At 36.7% G+C, this 13,022-nt stretch overlaps 1 protein-coding gene across 12 annotated transcripts in view; it reads right to left on the reverse strand.

The window, feature by feature from the left end:
* The window catches only part of RABGAP1L (RAB GTPase activating protein 1 like), a 652,518-nt gene that overhangs the window by 505,257 nt on the left and 134,239 nt on the right, over positions 1–13,022 (reverse strand). For all 12 annotated transcript variants that reach the window (XM_081493701.1, XM_081493699.1, XM_081493697.1 and 9 more), the window contains exon 10: positions 10,662–10,828. In XM_081493701.1, the coding sequence (XP_081349827.1) occupies positions 10,662–10,828 (167 nt within the window). The remainder of the gene's footprint in view (positions 1–10,661; positions 10,829–13,022) is intronic.

Here is a 13,022-nt window from a genome sequence, read left to right on the forward strand (position 1 = left end):
AATCTTTAGATAAGAGGATCATTTATTCCTCACTAATAGGCCACTTGATAACATGGCCTTGGTAATGTGTGATTTCTTAAACTCCACACAAATGAAAGACAAGGGAGAGGTGCTAGTACTTAATGAAAATAACCCAAGTCACGGTACTTACCATCTTGCTTTGCTTCACAACTGGCTTATTACTTTTTAAATGCATTGCAAAAGAGTATATATATATTTAATGAGTCTCTCCTCGCTGGCTACAATTTCAAAACTTAAAATACTAATTTTTCATACGTGAAAATACTAATTTTTCAGATCTTAAAAACACTAATTTTTAAGACCTTGATAATGGGAAAGATTGAAGGCAGGAGGAGAAGGATTGAACAAGAGGATGAAATGGTTGGATGGCATCACCGAATGAATGGACAGGAGTTTGAGCAAACTCCAGGAAATAGTGAAGGACAGGGAAGTCTGACGTGCTGCAGTTCATGGGGTCACAAAGAGTCAGACACGACCTAGTGACGGAACAACAAATTTTCAGAATAAATCCTTTTAACTCAGCTAATAATTCAAGTTTTCGATGAAGGCCTATAATAAACAATCTATTCTCATTTCAGTACCCAGAATGAAAACCTGCTTTATTCAACTTTATTTCCTTTGATGTAGTCTCATAGTAAGATCCACTCTATAGCACAATACAAACCAAACCTGAAAGTAAATGGTAACAGCTGAATGTCTTATAGTTCTTTAAGCAAAATAAGACCAGCAGAATATAAAATTATTCAATGATTTTAACAAGTATAAAACAAAACAAAAGCAGTACTACAAAGGTTATATTCTGATAACTTTCCTATCAAAGAATCCTGCCAATAAACACCTTATGGATGATGGAATGCACAGCACTTATTTTTAGTAATAAGAAAAAAATAGAAATAATAATTCATCAAATTACTTCTTAAGCAATTTGTTAATGTAGCAGTAGGTGATGTCACCATAGTTTAAAGACATGAGTATCTTCAATTCATTATGAATTCTATTTTGGGATATTTTAAAACTATCATTTAAGGGAATTCCCTGGTGGTCCAGTGGTTGGGACTCCACACTCTCACTGTTGAGGGCCTGGGTTCAATCCCTGGTGGGGGAATTAAAATCCCACAAGCTGCATGGTGCAGCCGAAAAAACACAAAAACAAAAGTAAACCAAAAAAAAAAAAAAAAACTGTCATTAAAGAAATCACTCTGAAATGACACAGTAATAAGCAGATAATATTTTAAGCATTAGAACCTTCCAAAACTCTCATTTTGCTTCCAGCTGTTTTGGAAGTCCTCCCATAAATTAATAATTTTTTTTTAAAAAAGAAAATATCAAGTGATGCATAATTTCTATTTTAATGAGATATAACTGACATATAACATTGTGTAATGTGTATAATGTGTTGACTTGATACATTTATATACTGTAATACGATTACCACTGTAGCATTAGACAACACCTCACATCATTATTTCTTTCCTGTGGTGAGAATAATTATGATCTAATCCCTTAACAACTTTTAAAATTTATAGTGCAGTACAGTCAACCCTTAGTATCTATGGCAAGACTGGATTCAGGACCTCACTGTGGACATTGAAATCTACAGATGCTCACGTACCCCATATAAAATGATACAGTACAGTTGGCCCTGCGTATCTGCAAGTTCTGCATCCACAGATTCAACCAACCAGGAACTGAGCCATGGACTAATCCAAAGACCAGCTAAACATTGGTTGAATCCACCCTTGAGGAACCCATGGAAAAAGGGCCCACTAGATTGTTGACTACAATCACTAAGTTTTGTATTATACCTCCAAAATGTTTTTTTATCTACTAACTTACAGTTTCTGCATAATTTCTTAACTATAGCGTTTCAGCAGAAAGAAATCAGTTCACTTGAACAGTATCTGCTATGTTATTCCTCTAAATGTTGGCAACAAGAAGTTTTTGGCATTTGCATCCATATTTTGATGAGGTATTCACTCAGCAAAATCACTAGCAGAGGGATAGACTTTCAAATACAGAAAAAAAACAGAAAAAAAAGACTGAATTTTCTAAAAATTTTAACTTTGTATTTAAAGTAAAGTAAAATGTACCATACTACTTTGGATCTGTACTCAGCTTCTCTCTGTCCCCAGTTACGGGGGTGAATTATCTTGTCTCCCATTCAATCCTCAATCAACTGCAGTCTGACTTCTGCCCCAATACTCCTCTCAAGTTGTTCAGGTTTTACAGTCTAAGATCTTTATCTCTTATCTACCAATTATATCCCAAGCTAACATCCCTGCAGTACCTAATGTTGCAGGCTTTTTCTCCTGCTGGAAACAATCTTCCCCTTTGCTTTTCCTGGCCTCACACTCTTGTGATTTTACCCCAAGATCTGTGCTTATCCTTCTACATCACTTCGCTCAATCCTCTTCCTATACCAATCTTTTAAATGTCTCCTCTTTGAACACTTGGTCTTGGGGTAATTTCACCTACTCCTATTCACAATTCTCAAGCATTAACCACTTTTAAAATCTTTATTTCCCAAGCGTAGGATACAAATATCTGACTGCCTACTAAACCTAAACAACCCTTTGAAATGTGAAAATCAGTTCAGTTCAGTTTAGTCGCTCAGTCGTGTCTGACTCTTTGCAACCCCATGAATCGCAGCATGCCAGGCCTCCCTGTCCATCACCAACTCCCAGAGTCTACCCAAACCCATGTCCATCGAGTCGGTGATGCCACCCAGCCATCTCATCCTCTGCCGTCCCCTTCTCCTCCTGCCCCCAATCCTTCCCAGCATTAGGGTCTTTTCCAATGAGTCAACTCTTTGCATGAGGTGGCCAAAGTATTGGAGTTTCAGCTTCAACATCAGTCTTTCCAATGCACCCCCAGGACTGATCTCCTTTAGGATGGACTGGTTGGATCTCCTTGCAGTCCAAGGGACTCTCAAGAGTCTTCTCCAACACCACAGTTCAAAAGCATCAATTCTTCAGCGCTCAGCTTTCTTCACCATCCAATTCTCACATCCATACATGACCGCTGGAAAAACCATAGCCTTGACTAGACGGACCTTTGTTGGCAAAGTAATGTCTCGGCTTTTAAATATGCTATCTAGGTTGGTCATAACCGTCCTTCCAAGGAGTAAGCGTCTTTTAATTTCATGGCTACAGTCACCATCAGCAGTGATTTTGGAGCCCCCCCAAAATAAAGTCTGACACTGTTTCCACTGTTTCCCCATCTATTTGCCATGAAGTGATGGGACTGGATGCCATGATCTTAGTTTTCTGAATGTTGAGCATTAAGCCAACTTTTTCACTTTCCTCTTTCACTTTCATCAAGAGGCTCTTTAGTTCTTCTTCTCTTTCTGCCATAAGGGTGGTGTTATCTGCATATCTGAGGTTATTGATATTTCTCCCGGCAATCTTGATTCCAGCTTGTGTTTCTTCCAGCCCAGCGTTTCTCATGATGTACTCTGCATATAAGTTAAATAAGCACGGTGACAATATACAGCCTTGATGGACTCCTTTCCCTATTTGGAACCAGTCTGTTGTTCCATGTCCAGTTCTAACTGTTGTTTCCTGACCTGCATACAGGTTTCTCAAGAGACAGGTCAGATGGTCTGGTATTCAGCATGTCTAAACCTCCGCTAGCTTTCCTCATGAGCCTGGAAACACTTCTCCTTGAAAGTCTATTTCGATCAAAACGATCAACAACCACCCAGTCACAAAGAAGTAATCCTAGGTTTCACTTTCCCTCAACCTCGCATCAAATCAAACACCAGATCTTGATTTCTACTTCCCTGAAGTATCTCAAATTCATCTTTTCTACTACCCCACTGCAAAATACCAGGCCAGATGAATCACAAGCTGGAATCAAGATTGCCAGGAGAAATATCAACACCTCAGATATGCAGATGATACCACCCGAATGGCAGAAAGCAAAGAAGAACTTAAGAGCCTCTTGATGAAGGTGAAAGACAAGAGTGAAAAAGCTGGCTTAAAACTCAGCATTCCAAAAACTAAGATCATGGTATCGAGTCCCATCATTTCATGGCAAAGAGATGGGGGGAAAATGGGAACAATGGCAGATTTTATTTTCCTAGGCTCCAAAATCACTGTGGACAGTGACTACAGCCATGAAAAAGATGCTTGTTCCTTGGAAGAAAAGTGACAACAAACCTAGACAGCGTACTAAAAAACAGAGACATCCCTTTGCTGACAAAGGTCTGTATAGCCAAAGCTATGGTTTTTCCAGTAGTCATGTATGGATGAAAGAGACAGACCATAAAGAAGGTTGAGCACTGAAGAACTAATGCTTTTGAACTGTGGTGCTGGAGAAGACTCTTAAAGAGTCCCTTGGACAACAAGGAGCTCAAACTAGTCAATCCTAAAGGAAATCAACCCTGAATATTCACTGGAAGGACTGATGCTGAAGCTAAAGCTCCAGTACTTTAGTCTCCAGACGCAAAGAGCCAACTCATTGGAAAAGACCCTGATGCTGGGAAAGACTGAGGGCAGGAGGAGAAGGAGGCAACAGAGCATAGCTTGAATGGCATCATTGACTCAATGGACATGAACCTGGGCAAACTCCAGGAGATAGTGAGGGACAGGGAGGCCTGGCCTGGCGTGCTGCAGTCCATGCAGTCACAAAAAGGCAGACATGACTTAGTGACTGAACAATTATCCCCACTGCCATCGCCTTTCTTCAGGCATTCATCATTTCTTATCTTGGCCACAGCAGCCTTCCTACTTCATATTCATTGCCTCCAGTGTCAATATCCTTTTCACTGCTGTCAGATTGAACTTTCTCAATTAAAAACATATTGTCATTCACAGCTTAAAATTCTCCCAACCTGAGGATAAAGTACTAAGCAAGGCAATGACCTACCTATTCAGAATAATTACCCACCATGCCCACTGATGCTTCAGCAATATAGCAATATCTAATCTCCTAAAGATTTTCAACATGTCATGTTGCATCAGAGCTATATGAACTGACTCAACTATTGTCTCTGACTAAAATACCCTTCTCTGTCTTACCACAATTCAAAATCTTGACCTTTCTACAATAGTTAGTTATTCATTTATTGGTTAATTTATTCATTCATTTATTTTAGGCTTAAGATACAAAAGATTCTGTCCAAAAAGAATACCGACTAGATAGAACACAAGTATTAACTAATATTAACAATAATAGCTAACACTTATTGAGCACATACCAGGTGATAAGCACTGTCCTAATGGGTCTTATATGAATTCATATTTAATCATCATGAGAGCTGTGATGTTGTATATAATAAGAAATACATATTTTGGTCTTCATCCTGGCTCCTGAAACAATGCCATAGCAATAAACGTGAAAGAAACATCTTTTGTTATAATATTTGGTTTTTATCCATTTTCTGAACTAGTTCCAAGAAATCCTCTGATGGTCCAGTGGTTAAGACTCCATGCTTCCACTGCAGGGGGCATGGGCTTGATCCCTGGTCAGGAAACTAAGTTCCCACATGCTGCAAGGTACCACCAAAAGAAAAAAATATATATCTTGAACCATGAAATAGTTCCAGAGCAAAAAGGTAAACTGAGCATTTTTTGTTATTTCTAATGATCTTCTTTCAACTACAACTGAATTTATGTTCATGAGGTGACTTTTAGAAAGCCCCTAAGGACACGAGGGCTGGGAACAGGGCAGGTGGATGCCAGGGGAATCTATCATCTTGATTTGAGGGTTGAAACTTTCAGCTCCCAGCCTGCAGGGAGGGGAAATGGAGTGGTGCTTGAGTTAACTGCTAACAGTCAATGATTTTCTCAATTATGCCTACAGAATGAAGCATCCAAAAAACCCCTAACTTAGCTGTTCAGGGAACTTCTGGGTTGGTAAACACGTGGAGGTACTGACAGGGTGGCAAGACTATATATCCCCGATACCTTGCACTAGGCATCTCTGCTAGCTGGCTGTTCCAGAGTTGTATGTATCCTTTTCTAATACACTGGTAATCTATTAAGCAAACTGTTTTCCTGAGTTCTGTGAGTTCTAGCAAATCATCAAACCTGAGGAGGGGGCTGTGGGAACCTCCAATTACAGCTGGTTGGTCAGAAACACAGGTGACAACCTGAACCTGCAGTTGGTATCTGAAGTAAGGAGGAGGGGGACAGCCTTGTGGGACTGAGCCCTTAAACTGTGAGGTCCATGCTAACTCCAGGTAGTGTTATCACTGAACTGAAGGTCATCCAACTGGGGTCACATTGGAGAATTAACTGGTATAGGAAAAACACTCACCTGTCTAGTGTCAGAAATGAAGTGGTGGAAACAGTAGTAAAGGAAACAGAGTTTTCTTTAAACAAATCTGACGGGGTATAATAAAAATCCCCACTTCGGAGATGAGGAGTATCTTGCCTAAGGCTAAATATCTAGGAAATGGGGGGAAGCTGGGATTCAATCCTAGTAACCTGACTCCAATTCAAGGTGACAAGTATGATTAGTGAGTGTCACTTCTTCACTGTGCATACACTTCTACTGTTGCATGAATTACCGAGTAGGATATTTTTACCATTACACTCTTCACTCTTTAAAGACAAAAGAACATGTATTATTCATTCACATATCCCCAACACTATCATGCTATAGGTACTCAATGAATATTTAATAAACAAAGTACTGAAAATCATTTCTAAAATGAATAGTGGTATCTCAGCAAACTAATTTTGCTTATTATGATTCAGGCCTTTGACTCTCTCAGTTTAGTAATACTTCATATCAAGCATGAATGCCCTCTTGATTTCTGGATCTTGACCCCTACTAAAACCTAGCTGAAGGAGAGTATCTTATTAAACTTATTAACAATGAGGTCAATAAGACTGGTAAAAGTTATGAAGGTCTATTTCCTGGTAACAGGCAGCAAAGCTTTAAGACAGTGGAATAAGCATCCAATAGTAAAATATGGGATGTTCATTAGCAATAAAAAGGCTTTTAGAGCAAGGGATCTTTTTAGCAAGCCATTTTCAAGTGACTCCATGTAAGCAGAGTGCTCTTCTCAGATCAGCATTATACAAAACGAAGTTTCAGCAGCTAAGAACCCGTTTTCTTAGAAAAGGAATCAGTTGCTGCACTTCCAAGGTTTCCAATGTTACAAATCCTTACATTTTCTTATAAAGGCTTCATATACTATATATCTAATGTAATCAGTGATGTCAACAAAGATGATACAAAGAAAGACAAGTTAAGTGAAATGCAACAAAAATGATCAGTGCTCATATGGAAAAATTTTCAGGAAAAAAATACTAGTTTTAGCGTTACAGCTAGCATATTTTCCATTTCTCATAAACATTTCAGAAGGACAAGTTTTAGGGCAAACTGCTTAGGCTTAATTTTTGATCTATCACCTAATAACAACCCTCCTGTGCCTAACAGTTTATCTAAAAAATGGGGTTAATAAAGCTACTTACACCTCAACAGTGGCAGGCTACAGTCCATGGGGTCGCAAAGAGTCAGATACAACTGAGTGACTAACACTACACTACACCTTAACAGAGTTGTACTGAGGAGGTACACCATGTAGGACCTCTCTTTAAATGATGGTTGCTATCATTACTATTGCTCATAGTAACAGTCAGAGAAGTTGTTATTGTTCTTTCCAACAAGAATGGAGAGATTTCCTTGAATATACAGAATACTGAGTAGAAAACACAGAAAAACCTCATCATAGAACTTAACACAGTTGACATTTATAGAATACCCCATCCAACAAATGCAGAATACATATTCCTTACAAGTACTCTTGGAACAGTTACCAAAATAGGTCATGTCTTGGGTAAGTAAGTCTCAACAACTTAAAAAGATTCAAATCTCAGAGTATGTTCTCTGTTCAAAATGAAATTAAATATCAGACTAAGAAAGATATCTAAAAATTTTGCATATATCTGGAAATTAAACAACATATTTCTGAAGAACTCACATGTCACAAAAGAAATAACATGGGAAATCAGAATATACGTTTCAAATTTATGAGCACATAAAAGATCAAGTTTTTATGGGTACAGCTAAAGCAGAAGTTAGAGGGAAATTATAATCTTAAAAATTAAAAGATTTTAGGGAAAAAAGATATTAGTAAATAAATGTTTTTAAAAATCTTCACATGAAGAAACTAGACAAACAAGTTAAATCCAAAGAACAAAAAAAGGAAATAAAAGAGAAAACAAAAGGAATCAACAGAAGATAAAACAGAAAAACAACAGAGAAATGAATGTGCCCCAAATTTGGTTCTATGGGGAAGAATGAAAATCAATAAAATCAATATACTTCAAGCTAGGCTGATAAAAAAACACAAGGGAGAATATATAAATTACCAGTATCAGAAATAAAAGCAGATCATAGAGATTCTAAAGATATTAAAAATAAAGAGGGAAAATTGTAAGCAATAAATTAAATATCCTTGATTAAACTGAAGACTCCTTGAAAGACAAGGATCACCAAAAAATGAGTCAAGAGGAAATAAAAATAATAATAAACAGAGTAACATAGCATCTACTAAAGAAATTAAATTATACTACTAAAGTCAGAATCTGCCTGCAACTCAGGAGCCCTGGGTTCGATCGCTGGGTCAGGAAGATCCCCTGGAGAAGGGCATGGCAACCCACTCCAGTATTCTTGCCTGGAGAATTCCATAGACAGAGAAGCCTGGTGGGCTACACTCCATGGAGTCTCAAAGAGTCAGACAACGACTGAGCAACTAATGCTTTCACTTTCTTTCACTTCTCAAAGTTAGAAGGGCTTCCCAAGTGGTGCAGTGGTAAAGAATCTGCCTCCAATGTAAGAGACATGGATTCAATCCCTGGGTTGGGAAGATCCCCTGGAGTAGGAAATGGGAACCCATTCCAATAGTCTTGTCTGGGAAATGCCACGGACAGAGAAGCCTGGTGGGCTACAGTCCATGCGGTTGCAAAAAATAAGACGCAACTGAGTACAAAGTCAGAAATCATCTTCTTATTTTACATTAATTTAAATCAGTTTCACATTTAATGGAGCTGAGTACTACAAGTGAGTCTAATTTAATCTTTTTAATTCACATGAAATGATGTCAAATAGATTTTTTTTCTTCAAATAGTATTTTTCTTATTACTAAGAAATCTTATGGTACTTACCACTCAGTCACTCAATAGCAGCAATTTTAAAAAATATAAAAATAACACTTAATAATAAAAATCCGCTCATATATTCTTTACCTTTATGTAAATATAAATTCCAGTACTCTTGCAAGATAAACAAGAGTACTGGAATTTATATATTTACATAATTAGATGTATGTGCATAGTATATGAAGCCTAACTGAGCAATGATAAGTTTTGGTAATATGAAAATGGTTAAGTGGTTCCTATATTTGTTCACTGCACTGATGCTTGCTTTTACGTTACTTTTTGCATATTACAGTATATGAAGCAACAAGCATTTTTAAATTTGGGAGAGAGTGAGCATTAAACAGGATATGAGGAATTCCTATCACTCAAACAAAATATTTCATTCTGATTTCATACAATGGATACTGTTAGAATTCAAATTATTTTTCACAGTAACCTTCTTCCTTCATTTACAAAAAGGGTGTTTTACATACTAACACTGCTTAAGAAAGTAAGAATTTCACAGAAACCCTAATATTGTTCATCTAATTTTAAAATAATTGTAGAACCTTACTGATAAGTCAAATAACACATTCATATAATATTATATAGGTAAAAACAACTATAACAATCAGTTATTACTTGGAAACTTTTTCCCTGTTACTTTCTAAAGATATATTTCTGTGCTCTTTCTTTTTGGTTTTATATAATCATATATAAAAGTATTTGATGTATATTTAATATTTCTATTAAGTATGTTGATACTTTACAGGTACCATTACAGGTTTCTAAAACAAATTTCTATATAATTTCACTAGCTGTTTTTTTCCACTGACATTAATCTTACATATTCACTGGAAGGACTGATGCTGGAGCTGAAGCTCCAATACTTTGGCCACCTAATGCGAAGAAATGACTCACTGGAAAAGACCCTGATGCTAGGAAAGATTGAAGGCAGGAGGAGAAGGGGACAACAGAGTATGAGATGGTTGGATGGCAGCACCGACTGGATGGACATGAATTTGAGAAAGCTCGGGAGTTGGTGATGGACAGGAAAGCCTGGCGTACTGCAGTCCACGGGGTCACAAAGAGTTGGACACGACAGAGTGACTAAACTGAATCTTACATATGCATTTTACAAATACTCTATTGTTAACTCTCCCACTCCAGTACCCTTGCCTGGAACATCCCATGAATGGAGGAGCCTGGTAGGCTGCAGTCCATGGGGTCGCTAAGAGTCAGAAACGACTGAGCGACTTCACTTTCACTTTCATGCACTGGAGAAGGAAATAGCAACCCACTATAGTGTTCTTGCCTGCAGAATCCCAGGGACGGGGGAGCCTGGTGGGCTGCCGTCTATGGGATCGCACCGAGTCGGACACGACTGAAGCGACTTAGCAGCATCAGCATCAGCTATTGTTAACTCTAAATATCATTTGATTATCTGAAGAATTTTATTGCTTTTTATTGCTATTTAAAGAATTACACTGGCATTAAAGAAAAAATAGTAGAAAACAATATATGAAAAGAACAAAAAGATCCTACCTGTTTCAACCTCATGAAGAAAGTCTCCGTGAAAGTTTTCCTGCTGAAATACCAAAATCGCTCATTTGCAGGGTACACACGTACTACTGTCTCCAGGAGAAAGCGGACTGGCTCCACCACCTCTGTGACTACCATATCCACTGCCACGGTCATGTATACTCGTTTATCTGCAGTAGAAATGTTCTGTGTTTTATGCTAACTTTATTACTACTTGATTGAGAAAACAAAGTTAAAGAACTTAGGTTCTTTATACTCATGTTACCCTCTATGTTTAAGTGTTTTATTGACACATAGATTGACAAAGTAATCAAGTTTCCCAAGTACATTTCTCAATTCTCCTAATCCCATTTTAATGAAAAGACTAAATCTTCTCTGACAATTTTAATTCTTCCTTCCCAAAAACAGGGCCTTAATATAAAAATAAAAATTCCGAATGTCTTTTACACTGAAACTATCTTTCAGGTTGCCCCCCACAAACAAACAAACAAAAAACACTAGAAACAGAAAATCACAAAAATTTGCCCTTTCATTCTATACAAAAAAAAGATACTAGAAATTATCAGGTTTGTTTAATGAGTTGCATGGGAAGGAATGTCAAGTCAGAAGAGACACTCAATCTTTACTTCATTCAATTTGCTTGGAACATTTTTATTAAAATGATTCTCTCAATGTTGTATGCTTTAAGGGAAGTCTCTGGGAATTTGTTAATACCCACAATGTCCATAATATATATTAACCCTCAGGAAAATCACTGACCAAAGCTCTAATGAAATAGCTCTGTGTAATTTTCATATATATACTCTCTGCATACATAACATATAAAATATTCTCTCTGTATATATTCCATGTATACACACAGTATATTTATATGTAGTATAACTATAAATATATTACAAATATACATATACTATTTATAGTATTTATACACTACAAATATATGTAATTTTCAAATATATACTCTATATATGGTGAAAGTCTCTCAGTCGTGTCCGACTCTTTGCGACCCCATGAACTATACAGTCCATGGAATTCTCCAGGCCAGAATACTGGAGTGGGGAGCCTTCCATTTCTCCAGGGGATCTTCCCATCCCAGGGATCAAACCCAGGTCTCTGGCATTGTAGGTGGATTCTTTACCAGCTGAGCCACAAGGAAAGCCCATACTCTATATATAGCATACAAAATACTCTATATATACACTATATATATATATATATATATATATATATATACTATAAATATACTAGAGCATTCTTGCCTGGGAAATCCCATGGACAGAGGAGCCTGGCAGGCTACAGTTCACAGGGTCGCAAAGAGTTGCACGTAAGTTGTGCCTGAGCACATACTATAAATATATATATAATATATATCAGAGCCCTGGCAAGTGCTTTTTTAGACAACAACAGTATACTGTTATAAGTGAACATTTCAGCTACCATTTAAAATGCTTACTTGCTACAGCCTCCTTTAAATTTTAATCTAGAATTTTCTAGGCCAGTGTCTATTGGTTTTCTTTAGTTTCACTATGATAGGCTGATGGACCACTGGAAGTTGGTGATGGACAGGGAAGCCTGACATGCTGCAGTCCATAGGGTCGCAAAGAGTCGGACACAACTGAGTGACTGAACTGAACTGATGATAGGTTGATATGGATTGATTTACCCTTTTGAAATTCATTGAGCTTTGTGAATCTGTGGTTTCATTAATCCACATAACTGTATTGTTTATTTTTAAATTACTTTTAAAATTTAAAAATTTATTTCGTCTGTACTTTTCAGTTCTCAGTTAAAAGGAAAGTTCAAATAATCAAGCCTACCATTAGAAGAAACCTTCAATGGTTTCTTTTTAACCATTATACAACATTTAAAATCATCAACTATACTGCTATTAATTAAACTCAACAAAAGATGTATTACATTTGTACTAAATGCAAGCATTCTATCTGCCAAGTCAAGAGAACCTGGAATTCTCTCAACATTGTATCAGGATGTTATTTTTATATAGAATTATATAGTTTAATTGAACAAATAAAATTTTAAATATATTATTATTTTTAATTGACAACCAAACAGGTGTTAAAATACAAAATGAACTGAACTACGTGTTACATTAAAAACAGATAAAAACTGCTTTTATAAGTTATTGTTTGAAATTTCTGTATTTTATTCTTCAAAATTATCAGCTGGCTTATTTTTTCCATTTTCATGTTGATTTTCTGAATGATTAAAAGAAAGAAGTTTATAGACTGGTATTCACAAGTCTGTATCCAGAAATAACAAACTGTGGGTGTAAAGATTATTTATTCCTAATATATGAAAACCTATATTTTACATAATCATCATTTTTCTCTTTTTAGCCCTCAT

The sequence above is a fragment of the Giraffa tippelskirchi genome, chromosome 5 (genome assembly GCF_054371585.1).
Source record: "Giraffa tippelskirchi isolate mGirTip1 chromosome 5, T2T-mGirTip1v1.2.pri, whole genome shotgun sequence".
Taxonomy (NCBI): domain Eukaryota; kingdom Metazoa; phylum Chordata; class Mammalia; order Artiodactyla; family Giraffidae; genus Giraffa; species Giraffa tippelskirchi.